Here is a 22,645-nt window from a genome sequence, read left to right as displayed (position 1 = left end):
AAAGTGCGCCTCATGTTACGAGCGGTTTCCTGTTATGAACAGACCTCCGGAACGGATTAACTTCATAACTGGAGGTACCACTGTAACAGATTCTGGGCACGGTACCAAACTAAAAAGTGATCACCAACACATTTACTGGAGACTTGTGGCTTTCAGTACATTACTGGCTGCTTATTTCATATTCTGGATTTTGGTTTTATGTTTTGGAAAGGCCTTTATTGTGTTTTCAAGGACACAAGACTGCAGGACAGATGTGTCACTGCAAACAATCCTATGTCAATGCATTTACCTTTGTGCTTCTGTTCAATTTTCATTTTCTTTTGTCCTTTTCCATTTCTGTTGGTGTCATCCTGTGTTTGATTACTAGCCCTATTTTATTTATGTTTCTTCTCTTAAGCTTTTTTCAATGGAAGGGACAATTTGGGGACAGTTCAGACCACCTGTATGAACAAAAAAGTACCCTGTAAAAAACCAGCTCCAATAATTATAAATACTGTAATTTGTTACTACTAATTGAGATGTTATAAATAATGTCTAAGGGTTAAATAATGTTTTGATGTGGCATTATTATGACTATGAAGTAGGTTTATTCATCAGAAGTGTTTTGACTAAAATGGAGCTTGACCTATTTGTCAGCCTTTTCTGCAGTTCTAACCTCCCAGCAGCTGTCATGTCTCCAGGTGCATCTGCATTTTATTAACATCTAACTTCAAAAGTTATTACTGAATTACCAAGGGTCAAAAGGAAAATGTATGCCAAGCAGCCTTTTCCTGTACTAAAACAAATATTTACATAGCAATAGCAATGTAAAATGCTTTTTGTCATTTATATACATGTGTATATATATGTCAGCATCATAAATCCTGCTTGATTAGATTAAGCAGCTCATTGGTGCATGAGACCATGTCTTACTACTGCTTCTGTGAACCCTTGAGTAAACCCATCCATCTTGAGCTGATCTGAGGAGTGACACAACTGAAACATATCATAGCAAAATCATAATTTGTATTGCAGTACATTTAATATCGTGACATTTAAATCTTTATTCAAAGGGTGTTTTACTATGACACAGTAATCACAAGGACCATGTACTGCAGGCAGCAAGCCAATGAGAAATACAGCTGTAATGAGTATCATTGACACTTCTTATGGTGATGGCTGCCAGCATGTTATTTTCAGTTGTTTGATTTATAGTTTGCAAAGGGTTATTTCTCTTCCCCAAAAATGAAAATGCAAGACAAATGAGGTAAAGGGCAAAAAATGTAACAACTTAACAAGATCAACAATGAGCACAAATACGACTTTTTTGTGCTTGCCCACTCATCCACATACCTAAAAGATAACAGCAGTGAGCATAAAAAGGTGCTATCATTAACCCATTGCATCATGCCTGGACAGCAGTAGATGTGTTCAAACAAACTGAGTAATTCCGCTTCCATAACACTTCCTGTTGGTCAGCTGTCAGAAATCAGTTACCGTAACTAAGGTAGCCTCTATTTAACTCCCTTCTTGACTATAGTGCACTTGCTAGCTGTGTCAAACTGAGTGTTGCACCAAACCAACCAAATTACCATATCTCCCCATCCCACCCCGCGACTGCTATAACATGAATTAGGCAAATAAGAAATGAGATTTGTTTTGCTGATTGTGGGGTTATTACTTGGTCCCAGAAATGGCAACTGCTTAATCCCATACTTTAAATTATGGGGGTACAAGAGGTTGGGTGGGCTGTCATGCAGGAAACAATAAGGACAGGGAAGGCAATGCCAGTCTTTTAAAGCCACCTGTATCCCTTATCACTTCTGGTGCTTCAGCATCTCAGTTCATTCTCCCAAAGGGGGTGCAACAAACTCACCTAAACTATGGACAGTGGCAGCAAAATTATGGCAAAAATACCCCCAAATATCAGATTTTTAAAGTGTGATAGAAATACTGGACACAAAAGTTGTTGAGCTTTTTTAGTTTTGCCATTTTTGAAAAACAATCAACGATATGTCCAGATTTTGCAGATTTCTGCCAGGATCCTGCTGCCGACTACAGTATTCCAGGTATGTCCAGGAGATTCCAGACATATTGCAACCCTAGGTAGAAATTGATGGCAGTCTTTAAGTTCACCACTGAGTACACCACTAGATGGGTGTTTCACTTGTCTCCTTTGCGGCTTTTATTCTACTACTGGTTGCCTGGACTTGTTTGTGTAGTCCAGAAGCAACCAATTTGGTGCCTCCAAATATACCAGGCTTGCATGTTGAGCACACTGCTTTACGGAAGTGAGTCATGAGCAAGTTACACCTGTCAGAAGCTACACCCCAACGCTTTCTACATGCTCATTGTCAGGAAGATTTTGGACATCACACGGCAGAACAGAATCTCAAACAAAGATGTGCTTGTCCCAAGCCCACATTCCCAGCATGTTTACAATCGTATCTCAGTGACGTCTGGACTGGCTTGGTCATGTCCACAGAACAGAAGATGGCAGGCTCCCCAAGGACACGCTCTACAAGGAGCTGGCTTCAGGCACTAGGCCTTTGGCAGACCAACTCTGTGTTGCAAAGATGTTTGCAAGTGTGACGAGAAGCCTGGCAACATCAATCCTGCCATGTGGGAATCCTTTGAAGACAACCACAGTGCCTGAAGACAGACAGTCAGGTTGTGCATCCATAGCAGTGATCAGAGGAGAAATGACCTCTGGAAGGAGCACAGAAAGAAGAAACGCCGTGGTGCATTTGCAGCTGCACAACAGGACACCTTCATCTGCCTCAGCTGGAACAAAATGTGTCTCTAGAACTCTTTTTAAAGAAGCAAAGGGTATAATATATATATTTTTAAAAAATACAGTTTTAATAAGAATTCTGAAGGTAACCTTTTTTTTAAGAAATGCTGTATTCTTGGGTTTGGTGGACCTAAGTAATGGGAGATCAATCCCAGATAGTTTTTCTGCTGTCATAGGCAATCACCCCCAGTAATATTTTGAGACATAGCTATCATGGAAATGCCTTCCACCTCATACAAAGCTCAAAGCATAATACAATATTTACAATTTCAGCACTGCACACTATTAATATTTGATTGGTGTTGCAAGTGTTGCATGTTGTTGTTGTCAGCAGCACTGAAAAGAAAATACTCAATGGGGCAAGCAGCCTGTACAAAAAGAGATAAAGCAAGATAATTGGCAGTCAGAAGGATAAAAGCAACATGATAAGATATCAAGGAATTTAAAGTATAATAGTTCACCAATCATCACCAATCTCCACCTTGAAATAGGCTCATTTTCAACTAAAGGGTTTATCACAAAGTTGTTTTGCAAATCACACTGCTGCGTTTTATTTTCTGGGTTGGTGCAGTAAGGCATACTGAAACTGCATTTTTGATAATACCAAATTAAATTTTGAGCAAGCCACCCCCAAAATCCTAACGGAACATAGATATATGTATATAGTGATTCCCCCCCCCTCACCCCCGGAAAGGCTGACCATCTTATCTTATCTGATCATCTAGAAGAGAGATGAATAATTATCTAGATATTTTACAAGTAGAAAGTTTCCTTAGAGAGCTAAGAGTAGTATAAAGTCTGTGGAGCATCATTAATTCATTACAGATTTTATCATGCCATTAGCACAGTTCTTTTTGTTAGCTCAACTCTTATGTCTTTCTGTGTTTTGTTTTTAACTTTCTACACTTTCATTTTGAGCACCTTTCCCTGCTTACTTTCCTGTTTACTTGTGACTTAAAATCTAGGCATCTAATATTTTCTTAAATTTAAAATATGAACTATACTTCAAGCTTGTATGGATTAATACACAGTAAAAATATTATTGTTCCAGCATCTTGAAGAGCTCATTGTTTAAAGGAAGGATTGGGAGCCTACAACCCTAGTCTGCATGGTGAATGTCCAGGGATGAAGAGAGTTATAGTAAAACACCTGGTTTGCCACTGGTTCCCCTGATTTAAACTAAAATCTTGTTATAGTTTGTATACCATAAACATTTGTAGAGTACTAGTCTAGCCTTCTAACTAAAGGAGATTATGGTGTTAATATGAGTGCTATGAGTGATGATAAATAATATAATTGAATTCAGATATAATTGAAGTAAAATATAGAGTGCTCCTGTTCAGGTTGCCCACCAGCTAGCCATGCCATCTTCCAGAATACTCTGTTCACCACCCCACTTTTCCATTTGCAGCAGACACTCTGTAGCCACTCAGCATCCTTTGTCCTCCTTGGGCTGTTTTGGGGTTGTTGTTTTAGTCCCCTCATATTGTTTTGCCTAAAGATTTTGTGGTTCTTCTGCAAAACTTCTGGATCTTCTGAGGCTGCTGACAACCCCATCTTAATTTCTCAATGGCCCTGTTTTGGCTACAACTTGAAAGCATTTACCACCTGAGTTTGCTAGAAGATACCTTTCGTTACAGTATTTAAAAAGTCTCTGGAGGTTCTAAAGTTGAAAATGTGGCTGGCAGCCTGGTGCTATGGGTGATTACAGAGAGTTGCTGCTCAGGAATTGCACTGGTGGAAACTAGTCAGAATCCTGTTCCTAATTGGCAACCTGTTGTCTATAATGACATTTGATATTTGGATTTTTTCCCCTATGCGCTTTGCATTCATTGCTGTTCCTCGATTGTTTACCTCATTCTCTGACTTCCCCTGTGATAATCTGTCACAAACTTGAAAGCTTCATTAGCACCTTATTGACTTGTCAGAACCAGACCCATCATTACTCTGGTCCTCTTGCGATTGACTTCATCACCCCTGCTCTGAAAATTGTTGCAGAACTGTGCTTTCCCCTCTGCTACACTGTGATTACCAGATTGCCACCACAGATTGTGTTCAATAATGTATATATGTTAAGTGATCATTGGTTATTTAAGTATTATTATGATATTATGATTATGATTAATTATTCAGTTTTTCATGAGAAATGACCCAAATCAACTCACAAAATGATACAAATGTTAAAACCAAGTTGAAAAATTAAAACAAAACGAAAACCTAAAAACATGTCCATATAAAGACAGGTCTAATCCACCCAACTAAAGGATAAGCAAGAAAGAGGCCACAAGTACCTAATACCCTCCAAATGAAGGGCCAAAAGTCTGATGAATATATATATATATTGAATGCCTGACACCTAAAAATAGGTTAGGGTTAGGGTGGTGATGGGGGAAGAAGAGGGAGCAGGTGGCATACAAATAGGAGGCGCTAAGCAATTTAACTCTAACTGCATTCACTATTGGATCTGGTAGATGAGCAGTCCATCATAGAAAAGAGTTTACTATCCCTGCATTGGCACAATAATCTTTGGTTCAATTTCATCCACTGGTAGCTATACCCAGCTAAGCCATTTATACCACAGAGATGGAAGCTAATACTTCATAGTCATTGAATTATATTGGTAGTGTGCCTTTGCAATTAGCAAGTTATTTAAAAATGAATGAAAACAATTTAGAAGCAACCATATGTATTTGGTATGTGCAAAGTTCAGAATGCCAGGCTGTGCATCTCAGGGTTGAAGTTGTCTTGCTTAATAGATGATGAACTATGACTTGCCTATATATGCCTTGCAGAACAGCATAGTGCAAACCATATAACCTACCTTATGATTGTTACTCATATTGCTTTGACAATTTAGTCTCACACCTGCAAATATTTTTCCCACTAGAAATATATAGTTAAATCCCAAATGATATCTGTAGTCTCCATTGTAGATTCATATAATAGTAGGTTATAGTGTGTTATGATGGTAAAGCTTACATGAGCACTTGCATTTTGAATGCTTGGATGTAAAACATTAGGATTCTCCTTGATATTAAAACTAATCAGGCAAGATAATTATTTTGATTTACTTCTATGAAATAGTATCACGCATAGCAAATGGCTTAAGAAATCCATGTGAAAATTTGTGTGTGAATACAAGCTCAGTGAGCATTTTTGGTCTGCAGTTTTGTTTTCTGTACAGTTCAAGGCAGTAGATATTTTTATGACACCACATTGCAAAATAAGAAAATGCAAAGTAGGCAGTAGATATTTTTATGACACTGCATAGCAAACTAAGAGGATGCAAAAATATATATTTAAGCACCATATATTTAAAAGATAAATGATTAGTGTTGGAAACAAACCACTGCATTCATTTAGGTTTCACAACACCATTCAATATTTAGCTGAATAGACCTAGACTGTGCTGAGTAGTCCTAGATTGGCCACTGTTGCATAAGAAGGAAGTACACCACCAAAAAGAGTTCAGAATAAGTCACAGATTCACACATGCTAATTTATATGTATAGATGCAAATGTAGAATTTAAATAGAAATGGATATTTCACTCTAGGGCAGAAGGCTATGACCAGGTGAACTGTGTGCATGCTCAGTGTGTTGTAGAAATGGCAATTTTCTAGCCATAATACTTGCTTTCTGTAACTCTTTATATCTAAACTGGATTTGAACTGGGCACGTCTTCAAAAAGGTGGCTATCATTGATAGGGCACATAGATACAAACCAATAGTCTGTATGCATGAGATGAGTTTGATGGGCAGATTCACACACAATTTAATCCCACCACATCTGTTAATATGTTAATCAGCCATTGTGGATTGCACATCTTGAATTTCACATTTAACAATTTAAAATGAACTCTATCATGATCTTCATTCATCATTCACTTTTCAATTTAAACCAATTATAAATTTAAAATATAAATTTAAAACAATGAAGTTTTTTCTCTTCTGATTTATGATTCAAGGGGATGTAAAACCTTTCCAGTCTTACAGGGTACGAGGCACAATGAGAATGCTAATTTGATAGGCCTGTAAATGTGAGAGAGATATTTAACATTGTAAATGCACTATCCTCCATAGATAACTTTATGGAACATAAGTTTTTCCATTCATGCAATGAAAGGTCAGCAGATTGGGTTGATTGCTCCACCCACAGTCTAAGTCAGGAAACAACGTCAGGAAACAAGTCTCTATTTTGTTCCTGCCTTCATTGAGTGTAGCCAAATCACGTTCTGCTCCCACCTTCTTCTCTCCTGGCTTATTCCTGTCTTTACAAAAGCCTTTTACTGCCCCTCTTAAAATACCTCATATATATATATATATATATGAAAATACCTATCTTTAGCCTACCTTCTCTACTTGCCTCGACAAAGGAAACCAGGATCCTTTTCCTCATGGATTTGTGATTCATCACTCTCTTGGGCGGAAACTTAGCTGGAGAAGCCCAGAGTAGGCTAGTGGGAACAGCAGGAAGGATCACCTGCACGGCAAGAGCTGTTTTCTTCTACTTCCATTTTGGGTGCAGAGATCAGGAATGCAAACCGCCCTTTTCTTTGGTTCTTCCCCACATCCGCTAAGCCTCTGCTTCATCTCTCCACTCTCACCAAACCAACCAGATTGGGATAGCTCTGGTATGTCCCAATCTGCTGACCTTTCATTGCAGGAATGGGGAAGAAATACTCTTGTACCTACCTGAAGCATAGTTTTCCATTCCCAATGAAAGGTTAGCAGAGCCCCACCCTTGAGGCTAGCTGCAGTGGCTCCATTTCTCCTTTTATTTCTGGGATGTAGGCTCTCTTTTTTCCTTCTTAACTCCTGTCTTTAGCTCAAGCTTGATGAGTTTGCAAACTGAATCCTGGGAGCCCTACATCCCAAAATGTTGCTGCCTGCCTTCAGCCATGGACAGAGCAATCAACACAATCTGCTGACCTTTCATTAGGAATAAAAAATAGAAAACTACACTTCCTGTAAGTGCAGTTGAACTTTTCACAGAGGTGACATGTTCCTGAAGAACTTTGAAGAGCTGTTCCTTTGTACTTGTTTCCTTATCCTCCAAAACAATATTAAGTATTTAACAGCTATGACAAATCCAATGGAAAAATGCATGGACTTGCCTTGTAGATGTTTTTCTCTTATTCATTCTCCAATATCCCTTTTATTTTCCTATAGCCACTTCAAATAAAACTTACAAAACTGAGGTTTGGTGTATTAGAAGATGAATGTGTTCAAACATTGTGGAGGGTGAAAGTATTTAAAGGAACCTGTATGGAATAACTACTGCATCGTGGATAGAAAATATACAAAAGCTGTTTCCCTATCCCTCCCAAAACACTCTCCTTCAATCGAGACAGGATGCTGAGTACATAAGTAATGGCACTGATTAACATTTTATCCAGATTAATGTAACATGGGAAATAACCATTGCAATTTTTAGACAAGTGCTTTATATGCCTGCTTGGCGAACTAAAAGCAAGTCTAGAAACTCCTCTTTTAACAGTTGCTGAACAACTGTGAAATGAAAAATGAAAAATATTTGTTAAGATATTCTCTACCCTTTTTTGGGGGGGTAAATAGCAAGTTTCAGAAAATTAATCCACAACAACATCTTGACATATTTTTGTAGATTGTAGTGTGAAAACAGAATTGGAAACTATACAATCAAGATTAGATCTTCCATTGATAAAACTCCAAATTAATGGATTGATCTAATCCACTCACAGGAATATATTATTCTTTCAGCCATCCAGTGACAAGAGATATGGGTGCAGTATTAGAAAGGCTAGGAGAGTTTTCATGAGAGCCTGAACTGCATTCATTGTGCAGCTAGATTTGATGGGTACATTTTTGCTTTCAGAAGATAAATTTGAAGCACACTACATTAGTTATATCTAACAAACACCTCAGCTTCTGTAGTCCTTTTTCCCCCTAGTAGTTGAATCCACACATTATCGTGACATGTTAAAATTCCAGAAGAGTGATGTTAACTGTAACAGCAAAAAGAAAAACAAACTATAATACCATAAAGGCTAACTGTCATAAAGGCTAACTGTCATAATATGGCATGAGCTTTCAGAGGCAAGAGGTATAAAACAGACGAAATAAAATAAGAATGTGATGAGTATATATGCACCATCTTTGAATAACAGGCAAAGATAGCTAGAAAACTACATTTTTATTTTTATCTTACAAAGTGACCGAGGCAGAAGCTGTGAAGAAAGCAAGGTCTTTTAATTTCTCTCTGAAATTAAAGCAATAAATATAGGAGTGAATGGAGATGCTACTGTAAACATCAGACCCTGGAGATTGTCAAACTTCATCAGCAAATGATGATAATTCTTCAGCGGCGATTGTTAATATTCACTGGTAGTTGTCAACATATACTGGAAGAATGTTAAAAACTATATCCACAGCTTCAGATTTCTGACATTCACAATAATCGACATTGCTAAGTATTAAATCAGACTAGTTGAAACATTCTAAGTAATGAATATTTAGAACACACATGCCCAAGTGGGAATCAGTCTTTGTGTTTTTTTCTATTGAAACCATGATATTGAGACAGTGTAACTGACAGTACATTGGCCTTGGGGATTCTGCATACTCATAGTAAACTAAGGCAACAATAAAACATAAGCAGTAGGCAAGTCATGAAAAGGAATTTCATGTGCAGGGTATTCATAATATGGGTAAATCTGGCAGTGTTCCAGATATGATGTTTAGATAGGAAGAGTGGTATTGGGAAGAGTGGTACTGGGTATTGGGAATAAGAGTGGTATTGGGAGTGGTATTGGGAATTATTAAGATGTAGCAAAGGAAATAGATGTAGAAATGGAAATAGATCTTAGAATCAAAGATCTGAAACAAATACTTCTTTATGTACCTTAGAGAAAATTTCAAATTTCTGGTTATGAGAGCAACAGAAAAGTGGGAAACAATGAAATGATCTATGTGTATTGTTCATAGTTATTACCAGTGCCATCAACCGGGCTAGTGATATTAATTAGGATGGAGCTGAAAGGGAGACAAAGTTTCACAATGACTTTAACACCCTTGAAAAGCACATGCCTTTGATTGCTTGAAACGGAACAAAAATACTCACCGGGGATTGGGTGGGATAATAATTAGGCAATGCTTCCTGTCTTGCTATGTTTCATCGCTGTAAAACTGCCACAGCACAGCATGGCAAAACAGAGAACCATCCGCCTTGTCAAATCAACAAGGCTGTTACTTCAGAAGCAGTTCAGTGAGGCAATGCAGGAAGAATCTCCAGGTAACTACTAGTAATCTGGAGACTAAAGGCACTGTCTCAACACTTCCAGGAAACCATTTGTTTTAAGATGAAGTGAGTTTCTCTGGGAAGATAAGGGATGTATGGAGAGTGATGTGGGAATTATGCTATAGTAAGAAGTGACTGAGAGTTGTGCCATAGTGGTGACCTACATTATGTTTAGTGACCAGAACTATTTATTCTTGCTAAAACTGCTTTGTGCCTTTGAAGTGGATTCAGTAATTACGGTATTACCTAAACCAAAAACAGATTCTGAACAAATTAAATGCTTATGTGAACGAACATGCCTGTTACTGTGTTTAAAAATACAAAACTTAGATGTTCTTTGTAAAAGGCGAACTTCACTACTGGTTTATTGTGGATTGTTTCTTATCTCTCGTGAATTATTAAATGATATGTTTTCTTTGTCCCCAGCAATGCATCTATTTGGCCTCAACTGGCAGTTACAGCAGACTGAAAATGACACATTTGAAAATGGAAAAGTGAATTCTGATACTGTGCCAACACACACTGTGTCATTGCCTTCTGGTGAAAATGGTAAGAGAGCATCTTACTTCTGTTTAGCTTCCCTTTTAAATATATCAATATTATTCAGGTTCTCTCTCATTTCACAATTGTTCCGTCCGTCCCATTTATTGAAATTTCAGTGTCAATTTTAAAAGGAAGAAAACGGAGAACTGCCAAGTCGCATGTGATGCAGGGCTTTGCATCTTTAATAGCTGTGAAGAAGTTAAAATTTGGTAACCTTGCATAGGCCAGTCTTCTACTGTGTACACATACTTACTATGGGATCCAGAATGTAAAAACCACTTTACTACATGGAGTATGGTTCCACTTGATGACGCTACACTATGTGATCTCTTTGCTGCCTTCACTGCCACCAAGCCAGTATTAATATGGGCTCTTCATCCCACGTCTTTCTCCACCATCACTCTGCCTATCAAAGCACTTCATTACTCTTCGTCTTTCAGAAACAGTAAGAGAGAATACCTCATAGTGATTGTGTCAGCTGCCTGAGTCACCTCCCCATTCCACAGATCAATCCACAGCATTCAGGAATCCTTCTGGATCCAGAAGTCTCCAAGCAGGGAGCATTTTAATTGGGTTCCTACCCTGTAGAGATCATGAGTTCCAGCAAACCTCAACCACATCAGGCAGTGATCTGCCCATAGCAATTGAATTTTTTTTGGAGGGGAGGAACCCTACCCATTAGCAGCCTTGCATTCATTAGCAGCAACTACAACTGATGTTACCTCAAAGAGGTCTCCCCCACTGGCAGTGATCTGCTGTCTATGGCAAGGCCAAGGGATATTTCCCACTCAAAATCACCTCACAGGCCAACACATCTGTTATATAGTTTGGCTGTGGCAGGTGTTATAATCTACTCTCCTTACAGATGGTCTTGTGACTACTCCCAGATCTGCTGTTCCCTCTAGGGCCTAGGCCATTTACTACTACTGTTGGCTCATCTGGAACTACAGCAGCCACAAGAGATATCTCCCCATCCCATGATATTACATTGTGGGACAACACCCATAAAATGGATGCAATAGTCACTTTGGGACGGGGCTTTGATGTTCATCAGTGGAGGTAGAATTAACTTTACAGTGAAACATGATTGCCTTATTGATTACGGGTGAAAAATGGCTTTGGCCTGGGCATTGGGTATGTATCCTGAATCAGCCAACCTGATTGCTAGCTGATAATTCCCAACAGGAGCAAATCTGGGAGCAAACCCAGTCCCTGAAAAAAACTCTTGAGCATCTGCAGACTGTAAATTATTACATAGGCGACAAAGAAACTAGAATGGCTAAATTGTTGTATGTGTTTGTTGTGTGTGGCCTGTTTGCCTTTCTTTGAAAGTGCTTAAGGCTTTCCTTGTGTTATATTGAAGATGTATGATTCCCTCCTATTGAAATCTACCAGATCATGTGCAATGTGTTTATCTTTTTTGAAAGTTGTGTTAGGATTTCATATTGCATCTGCCTCTGCCAGGTAATATATAAGAGTCAAACTATATTAATTTCGTTGTAGGAGCTTTTAAAACACAAATCACATAAAGGGATTATATTTTATTGACTTTCCCTGATGCTGCCCTTTAAGTTTCTCTAAAACTTCAAAGAGTCCATGCCCTTTTGGCTAACAGATCAATAGTTTTTAAATGGAAAACCTTATTTAAATGGTTGATGAATACTGTATTTACTGCACTATTTTCTTTAAATCTGTTTTCCCATTCACAGTGTACAGGTGACCTCTGTCACTGTGGAGGAAGATAGAAGAAGCCTTTTCTGTTCACTTTTCTGCCCATCACAGTTCCAAATTATAGAAATGATATGACTCAATTTCCCATTTCTCCCATTTTTTAGACATCTTGCCTAAGAAGAATGCTCCTTTATCCCTCCTCTCATTCCTTTTTGCCTCAAATCTGTGCATTGTACTTTGGTATCCATTATCTCTATCCTTATGTGGGCGGCTTCCTACTTAAAGTAAAGAACAAGGGGAGAATCTATTGTGCATTTAATGAATATATATACACTATAGCAGCAGCTGCGGCTGCAACATTCTTCAGCTATGACTAATGAATGCAAACTTCTATATAAAACTTCATTTTCACTATCATTATTGACAATTTCATGGAATATGTGACAAATAGAGTGAGAAATAGATGTGTTCTTGAAACTGCTAATGTATTGGTATTTAAAAAAGGTAAAGAATCAGATCATTATAATTGATGATTTCTAGTACATTCTGTTCAGATAACTAGTTTTTGCTACAAGATAGTTAACATTTTATGACATTCAATACTGGAACACTGCTAGAAGTTACAGCGAAAGAAAAAGGAATTATAATGATGTTACATTTTGGGATTTTTGCCATTTAGATTGTTGTGGACCTTTGAGCAACAGACAGTTGGTGGAGGAAAAGATGCTCTGCCCACATCAATGCCATGTGAGAAAAGGCTCATGGCATTATCCCACCATTTAGAAAGTTCCCTCTTTCCCACCATTTAGAAAGTCCCCCCCCCCCAAATCATTCAATCACCCTCATGGCTCAGTAACTGATTGGTGGCTTTCATTGTCCTCCAGCAAGACCAAGCCCAATTAATGGTTTCTCCTCATCCTGGAAAAAAGTGACAAGTGGGGTGCCACAGGATTCTGTCCTGGTCCCATTGTTGTTCCACATCTTTATAAATGACTTGGATGAAGTAATTGAGGGGATGCTCATCAAATTTGCAGATGATATGAAACTAGGAGAGGTAGCTAATGCCGCAGAAGACAGAATGTCCAGATAAAGGGAAATAATAATGCCACTCTGTTCTGCCTTGGTCAGACCACACCTGGAATACTGTGTCTAGTTCTGGGCACCACCATTTAAGAAGGATGTTGACAAGCTGGAGCGTGTACAGAGGAGGGCAGCTGAGATGATCAAGGGTCTAGAAGTCAAGCCTTATGAGAATGGTTGAAGGAGCTAGGTATGTTTAGCCTTGAAAAGAGGAGACTGAGAGGAAATATGATAGGCATCTTTAAATATCTAAAGGGCTGTCACAGAGAAGATGGAACAAGCTTGTTTTCTCCTGCTCTGGAAGGTAGGGCTCAAACCAATGGCTTCAAGTTACAATAAAGGAGATTCTGACTAAACAAATGGAAAAACTTTCTGACAGTAAGAGCTATTTGACAGTGGAAGAGTCTCCCTAGGGAGGTGGTGGACTCTCCTTCCTTCGAGGTCTTTAAGCAAAGGTTGGATGGGCATCTAGCATGGATGCTTTAGCTTCTCAGCTTTGCATTGCAGGTGGTTGGACCTGATGATCCTTGGGGTCCTTCAGATTCTATTATTCCAAGACCAGCAGCAAAATTGGCCCATGGACCAGTCGTGCAGTCACCCGACACCAGTGATGCCAGCCATTGTCCATCCCAGTCTGGGAAATATTCTCCTTGTTGCCTAATGCTTTGCTCTGTGCTCCAGCTCCAGTACTAGTAATAGTATTCAAGAGCGGGAGTCAGGCATAAGTCAGCAATAGAGCACCTGATGTCAGGTGCTTTTTCAAAGAAAAAAATAGCTCAATCTTAGTGATCACAGCAACCCTTCCCAGTAGGTCTTGCCCCAATGAGGCAGTTGTGAGGACTGAAGGTCCTCGCCTTCCCACTGCTTTCTTCCCCAGCAGCCTAAGGCTCCACTGTCTTTGTTTTCATTGCTCCTCCCTCTTCATTTCTCTGCATGTTCTGGGATTTCCCCAGCTGGTGCCTTCCACCACTCCTCTGCATCCAGCTGGTCCATGACAAGTATACGCTGTGGCCCACACAATAAAAAAGGCATGCAGGTTACTGAGTGGGGAAGGGCACTGGGAGTTTGCCAGATATGACCATCCCATGCCCTACAGAAATAGCTGTTACTGATGTCAGTCATACTCATATCTCTTGAGGTATGTTCTGCATTGTACAATGGGAAAACTATACAGTCTTCATTTTGAAACAAAATGAGAAGTCAATTGAATGGAACGATGTATGCCCAGGCATACATTATAAGTGTAAATAAATGGAAAGGTACGAAGGCCACAATCCTAACCCCACTTACCTGGAAGTAAGCCCTAATGAATTCAATAGAACTTACTTCTGAGAAGGCATGTTTAAGATTGAGCTTTTAAGATATGGACACATCTGCAGTGTTTACTCTGACGCTACTAAATGTTCAGATATAAAGTGCATTGGAAGTGTGCTACAGGGAAAAGTCTATTTAGGATGGCTTAGGTTGCTTAAACATACAATCCGATTTAGTCCAGTACTGGCTTAGTTCAGTCTGTAGTGATCATTGCATCAATCAGTACAGTACAATACAAGCCAACTTGTTTCATATGTTTACAAACAGACTTTCAAGCTGCTACCAAATAAAGATTAGTGCTGATGCAGAAATCAATCCTAGTAATTACTTAATAAGTGCTGCATGTCAAAAATTCTTACACGTAAAAGAATTACACATTGTCTAAACATTCCTCCCTAATTATTTTGTGACTTTCCCTATGTGAGTAATTACACTGTGAAAAACAGACCATCTATTTAACAAGGTACAGTGTAATTGAGCTCTCTCTCACTTAGAAGGTGAACTCTGCTAGCTAATGTTACATTTACTGTGCATGCTTCCATGGGAGTTTGAGAAATTTCAATAAATGTTTGAAAAGTAAATTAGGTTCTCAAATAAATATCCCTGTAAACGTCAGTGGGTTAATTTAAAATATTGATTATAATTAAGAAAACGGTTTGAGAAACGCCAAGCTTATTCTGTTCTAGATGATGATTTTTCTTCATCTACTCTTTTATATTAAAAATAAAGTGCTGATTAGCATAATCTTCATGTAAATAATTTATTTGTCGTTTGATGTACTCAAGGATCATTTGTTGAAGTTGTATACCTTAAGACATTGAAAAATAGCAAAAGACGAGATTAAAAATGCCTTGCCACGCTATTTAAAATACTTTATATATTGTTTGAAATACTTCATTCTGATTAAATGATCTCCTGATGAGATTGTTTATTGATTTTTATACAAGAACCTTTCTTGTTTTTAACTATTTTGAGTTGCAGTTACTCTAACCAAATGTGCTAGGAAATTATGCTGGTTGTTTTTGAAAGAATTGTCTCAGCTATCTCACAGTTGGTGGTATGATTCCAAGGTTATGTTATGCAATTGGATGGTGTGCTATTGATTGGCTATAAATTTAATTTTACTCCTTGATACCCTTTAAAGCTTCCCATGATCACTGAAAGCTTGAAATTATATTAAACTATGCTCTGCAGCAGGCATTGTTAATCTTTTAATGTCTTGGTAAATTATACCAAATTCATTTTGTGTTATTAAATTAAATTAATAATTACTTTTATTGATTTGTTTAAACTTTAGCCTATCTATTTGCTAAATAAACATTGTCATAGTTGTGTCTTGATTTTGTACATCCTTAAGAAAAAAAATCATTCATGTTGTTAAGTAAATATTTAAATACAGTAAAGTACAGATTTATGTATGTATGTATGCTGTGTGTGTGTGTGTGTGTGTGTGTGTGTGTGTGTGTGTGTGTTTCTTAATAAAATTATGGAGCACTGAAATATGGGCTGAGGAGAATTTGAAAATACAGCCATTTAAACAATTGGTTTTTAACAATCATATAGAAATGTTAATACAAATACCTAGAGTAGTTGTTACTAGCTGTATCTTCCATATGGGTTAGGGGACAAGATTTTGCTTTTCAGGAAGCCTAGCATCAATATTTTGTTTTGCATTTTATGACAACACACTTTAAAGCACAAAATGAAATTATTGCAGGTCCCTTCTACATGAAATTAGCCCAGTGTATAAAAATATCTGGACTGTCAGATCACATGTTCCCTCTTCTCCCACTGTCTCCACTTTATCATCAGCATTAACCCAAAACATGAGCTCCTTTGTTGGTTTTCATCTGATCATGGGAAGACTAAATGAGTTTTGGACGATCCCTGATTCCAATGCACTCTGCAGGCCAGATTTCCTTCCTCTTCATGAAATTAACATGCTTAGCACAAAGGTCTGGAGGGGACATTAAACAGCTCAATCTGCGCAGAAACTTTCTGTTCAGCTGTTTTGTCTATAGCACCCTTTGTTGTAGAACTTTTTTGTATAGTAAAGCTGCTACCTGTCAATTTTAGTTGAAGAACCTATGTTTTCCTACTTTACGGGTTTCTGATGTCCCAACTCTTCATTTTCTCTGCATTTTTTTGAAGTCTAATTTTTTTCCTCTTTTCTCTGTCCTCGCCCCCCACAAGCAATTTTAAACCTTTTATGAAAAAGCGCATTATACATCCTCCCTGGTGCTTTAGCTACCCACTCCTGTACAGCACCAGTCCGTGTACCCTTTCCAAATAAACCTTAATAATGCACATATATTTTCAATTTTTGCAGCACACTAACTTCATTGTTTAATTGACCTTTCCAGTATGACCTCAAAATCTCTGCTTGAATAGTCACAGTCAGTTTAAGACCCATATGTGTAGGCAATAGTTTTCTCAGTGTGTATTACTTAACACTTAAAACAATGACTACAGGCACACTTCAGTGGACTACACTAGCAAGCTTCAGCTGGACTGACAAAACATCTACAAAGAGAAGAGACATGCACTAGAAACAAAAGAGCAACTGATTCATTTATTGTTGTTTTCTCTCTTTTTTATAAGTACCGTTTTGAAAGAATGTGAGACAGTATTGGTATTCAGCAATACCACAAGTGATTTAAAAGAATACCCCTTTGCCACAGGGTGTCGGCCCACCACCACCTGAACTAAGGATCCAACCCAATGCTGCCTGCTGCATGTTACTAATTGACTCCTGCAGCCTTGTGAGTGTTTTCCAGCACTCACTGCAATGCAAGAAACAGAAAACACCCCCTCCCATCACGCTGAAGAAGCTAGGAAGAGTCGCTCCCCCTGCGACGGTCATGCTGAGTCGCATCCACTGCTGCAATCCCACAGGGAATGGGTATTATTTAGTATGGCACTTTGGACTAGTCTATCTTCAGTTCCAGCTGTATCATTTATGACAGTCCCCGCTCAACCTGTTTCCTGTGAAAATCGCAAAAGTGGTTTTTCTTTTTGTCCTGTATCAAATTGAAGAGAGAGAAAAATATGCCTCTTCAATATGCAGATTTCTGATAAAATTCTTGGACATAATCTATCCAGATATTTTGTCTGGCCTCTGAGTCAGCATTTTGATGCTTCAGTTGAACCCATATAAATAAGAGACTAATCAGACTGGGTTTTGGGTAAAAACAGGCCACAACTTTATTGAATACAGATGAAGGAGGTTTGGCTTGGGCATGGGGCAGTCTAAATACTTCCGGCCCACCGGCCGGAAGTAACGTGTGGTCAATCCAGGTGGGGGTTCCTAAAACTTACATCAAATAGAGTGACGCCCACATGGACTGCCATCTGGGGGAGTGCCTTCGGCCCTGGGCCCACGGACATGGCCACCCCCCCCGGATCCCTTTAATGGGATACCCCAGCGTTTTGAGGGGCAGGTGGGGAAGAACGGCGACCACCATAGCCACAGCAAAGTCATTGCCTATCAGCATAAACCATGGGTGGGTGGGATGGGGGGAAACCTAGCGCAGGAACAAACAGGCTGTGCCCTAGGTGAGGGGACGAATCTGAGGGAAGCCCACCATTGGCTCTGCCTCCTGGCACAGCCCACATCCCAGCCTGCATCCCCATTTGCCAATGAAGTGTGCAGGCTAAGATCCAGCTCCTGATAAGCGGCGGGGGCATATGCCCCCTCCGCCTGTCAGGAAGGGCCCTGCCATTTGAATTCCACCAGAGGGGCCCCAGTGAAGCCTCTTCCATCCAGCAATGCTGCCACACCAAGAGAGGTGAGCAGACTTAGACACTCATACCTAATCTAAACTCGGGAAGTACAGTATTCAAAACACACGGCAGCTAGCATCTTTTGCTTTATTTGATCTCGTCCTATGTTTACAGCATCTTTTAATGCCATTATGTAAAAAAAAATGATGAAATGTTCTCACAACATATTTTAAAAGATACTTTCATTATCCCAATACCTCTGACATATGTATGCTCCATTAATAGTTTTTACAGGTGGTGCTATGTGCACTTTTAAGTTACCACTTGTTGGTGTTATTAAAGCACTACAGAAAGCAGAAGAGGGGATTTTGAAAATCAAATGTAGGTTTTGCTCAAACGTTGCTTTTCACCCAATTTAGAGATGCAGAAAATTCAAAGCTTGTTTTATCTACCTTTCTGAAAGCACCCTGCACCATTTATCAATAGCACTGTGCTAAGCAACTTAAAGGTAGAAAAAAAGAGTAAAGGTATTAGTAATAGCTGACAGGATAGGTGCAGCTGCAGAATGGGGAAAGCTTTACATATGTTGCATGGCAGCTAATTTTAAAGTGGAGTTTCAATGATGAGAGACTATATTTTTGTACAGAAACCAAATTTATTGAAATGTTTTAAGGAATATGCACTATCTAGAGAATGATATATATAACACAATTAACACTGATGCTTCACTTGAGTAGGTTATAGATTGTAATGTTCTGTGGTTAGAATAGAAGGATGAGGCATAATAATCATATTTTCATATGCTCAAAGTATGTTGTTTCAAGAGATATCTCGTCATATATGGAAAGCAGGAAGTCCCAGTTTTTTCCAAAATTTGGCTGACTTTGTGTCTTTGCATGTGCACGTTATGTAACTAATTTAAATAGAGTTTGAATTATTTTTCGCAGAAATGAATACGCTTTGAAAGAATACTTCACAGAGCATTCCTAGTGTGTAAATGAATGCCGTACTACCTAATGTAGCGTAAAATTGTACTTATCAATCCCAATGATTGTTTTGCTACCTGTTTACATGAGAATTTATCTGCAAAGCTGTTTTCATCTTAATTTTCACTTGCAAGCATACTGTTGTGTTTAGACAAAATCATAAGCACCAGAGTTAATCCTACTTAACAAGAAACATATTTTGCAGAATAATTAGGTTAAGAGTGATCAGAATGAGAGTATGTCCTACAACACTTGCCTTAACAATATACCTTGGGGAAGTTGAGGGATTTTGACTTTGAAGGTATTTATGTAAGCTGCCCTTGTGTTGTTAGCTCTTCAGTGAATTCCCTAGGATCGTTAACATTCTCTGAATGATTCTCAAGTAATATTTCAGTTGAAACTAGTCTCAATATTTGACAGCTTATTTAAAGGATAACTGAAAGCAAATATTTGATGTCTTAATATATTTTTTTAATCTCTCAGGAAAATTAGGAGGATTTGCACAAGAAAACAATACTATAGATTCTGGAGAACTTGATATAGGCCGAAGAGCAACACAAGAGGTTCCTCCTGGGATCTTCTGGAGGTCACAGGTCTTCATTGATCAGCCACAGTTTCTAAAATTCAATATCTCCCTTCAGAAAGATGCATTGATTGGAGTATATGGCCGAAAAGGCTTACCACCCTCGCATACTCAAGTAAGAGCTGTTTTCAAATACTAAATCTTGCTTTCATTAAAAACAATAACTGCATATTTGAAAATACTTTATTACTTTGGATTTCAGTAATTCCTTCTGAATAGTTTCACTGCCTGTATTCCATATTGTGTGCTAAGCTGATAATGAGGACACTAGCTATTATTCTATAAGTAGCCTTTTAAAATGCAATTTGGACATTTTATCTCAACCACACATGGAAGTCTTTTCAAATCACTTTTATTGGGTGTCATAAGTACAGTAAAAAGAAATTTAATGCTTGGTTTCCCCCCCCCCCCAAATGGGTCACTTTGTAGACCCAGTTAGAAATCTGTAATTTAGCTGGGGCTGTACATAAAGAAATCACTTGTGCCACTGTATCCTTGCTAATAAATTAATGGTTAAATGCTGAAGCAAGGTTCCCATTGACCCATTTGTGATAGGTTCCCTGACAGAAGTGCCTGGGCTCCAAGCTCAGCAACTATGGAGGTGTCACTAAAGGGGGGGGCAAGGATAAGGTAAGCAGTTCATTGAGCCACCAGCTACTGATCATGAAACTACTCCTGGAAAGTACTTTGTATGTGGGTTGATGACAGAGCCATGGTTTGAAGTGAGACTGCTGTAAGAGACAAATGAAGAATACATGGGAGAAGGAAAATAGGACTTGAAAACTGTTTGGAGAGAGGGAGCGAAACAAGTGTTAGCACTAAAGGAGCACTAAAAGATATAGGCATGATAGTAAGAGTGTGGGCACTCAATACTTATGGGCCTCAGCCTGTCTTATAGGGTGATAAATGGGTTTTTACAACTGATATAGGGCCAGAATGACAGATTAGTTGCTTGAAGTGCCAGGGTTCATGAAAGAATCCAGATACAGGCACACATGTCTAACTTGTTTCTGACCCAGACCCAGCAGATGATCCTCATATGCTTTGCTAACAGCATGAAATCAGTGTGAAATCAAGGCCCTCCAGATTTTCCTGATCCCTTTCTTTCCTCTATAGCCTTTCCCTTGAAGTAATGAGACAGGGTCTTTGTTAGCTCCCATGGTTCTTAGCCTAGCAGGATGCAACTGAGAGCATGTGGAGCAGTGTCCAAAGATGTTGTGGAACATGGGATATATGACACACTCCCAGCAGAGTCTAGGGACAGTGGTACATAAGAGGATTGTTACATACTACTCTTGACAGGACTGGATATTGCTGTACATGGTGACAGTATATGTACAGGACCTGAAGGACATTGCTTCCTATGGAGCTGACTACCCCAAAATTTTCTAAGCGTGAGGAAGTAAAATGCAGAATTTATATTTCAAGTTTGCTTCAGCTCAGGAAGGATCTGAGCCTAATCCAAAGGGAAGATAGAGTGATGAAATCTAGGGTTCAATCTTCTCTCTTCTTTGGGCCCTCCACTATTATAATACGTTAAATGGCCTTTTGGTCACACAAACACACCGACTTTTTTTGCCAGGACCTTTAAATCCCTTCTCTCTGGATAGGCTATGGGTGGATATTTGAAAGCAGAGAGTAGTGAAAGTCTTCCTCAGAGAAAGGTATGTTGAATTGTTCTGTTAAAGATCCAAACCATGATCCACAATTAGGAATTGATACCACAGAGAGGACTGCAGATCCACATTAGAGAATGTACTCCACATTGGATTATCTATCAGCCTCTAATATCACATAGTACTCCTGACTATTGGCTGCGTCAGTGGCTAAATGTTTCAGCTTGCCAAAAGAGAATCCATTGTGCACCATAATACTTTCACACTCTTTTGTCCAGATTTTGTCTTGGTTTACAGCCATGAAAATCCATCTGCGAGGAAAAACCAGTGAGGCGTTTGGATGTCTTACACCATTATCACTTTTTACTAAATGCATGTCGTTAATCTATTTTATAATTTTTCCTAGCTGAATCAGCTTTTCTTTAAAAAAAAAAAAGATTCATAATTATTTATTAGTTTGTATTCTAAGCATCCTTTTGTGGCAATTACTGCACCTTTTCAGACCGTATCATTAGAAATGATACTTTGCCACATTTCCCCAGCTTTGCAACTTTATTCCCAGATGTGGTAGAGCCTATTGTGCTCTCTGCTTGTGTTAGAACAGTCTGGGTTGCACAGCTCTGTTTTCTCAGGTATCATAAATAAATCAACCAGAAGTAATTGATAGTGGCTGTCCGTTCAAAAACAATCAATGGTAGTCTGCAAGTCTTTTGTGACACATTCCTAAAATGTCAGTTTCATTGCAACCAGCCAATCAATAAATTTATTTAAAGAGACTTTAAGAAATAACAAATGACTTTGTTAGCTTAAACTAAAAATGAATAAGTGTGAGAGATCCATATATGTATACCCAACAAATATAAGGAGCTTAACCTAGGAGGTGAAAATCTTGGGGGGAAATATTTTAGATTCCTACAGATTTATTTATTTATTTTAATCTAGGGCTAGTTGCTTTCTTTTCACACTGTAACTTCCCCATGTAAAAGTTGGTTAACAACAATAATTAGGATTCAGGGCATGGATCCTTGAAAGAAATACTATGATTAAGGAGAAGGATTTTTAAGCCAACTGTCAGTAT

General features: G+C 38.6%; 1 protein-coding gene across 30 annotated transcripts in view; it reads left to right on the top strand.

The window, feature by feature from the left end:
- The window catches only part of TENM3 (teneurin transmembrane protein 3), a 1,299,256-nt gene that overhangs the window by 1,173,535 nt on the left and 103,076 nt on the right, over window positions 1–22,645 (top strand). For all 30 annotated transcript variants that reach the window (XM_081875189.1, XM_081875187.1, XM_081875177.1 and 27 more), the window contains 2 exons: window positions 10,478–10,600; window positions 19,852–20,066. In XM_081875189.1, coding sequence (XP_081731315.1) covers window positions 10,478–10,600; window positions 19,852–20,066 — 338 coding nt within the window. The remainder of the gene's footprint in view (window positions 1–10,477; window positions 10,601–19,851; window positions 20,067–22,645) is intronic.

Source organism: Podarcis erhardii (genome assembly GCF_964252035.2).
Source record: "Podarcis erhardii genome assembly, chromosome: 9".
Taxonomy (NCBI): domain Eukaryota; kingdom Metazoa; phylum Chordata; class Lepidosauria; order Squamata; family Lacertidae; genus Podarcis; species Podarcis erhardii.
This window is presented reverse-complemented; position numbering and strand designations above follow the sequence as displayed.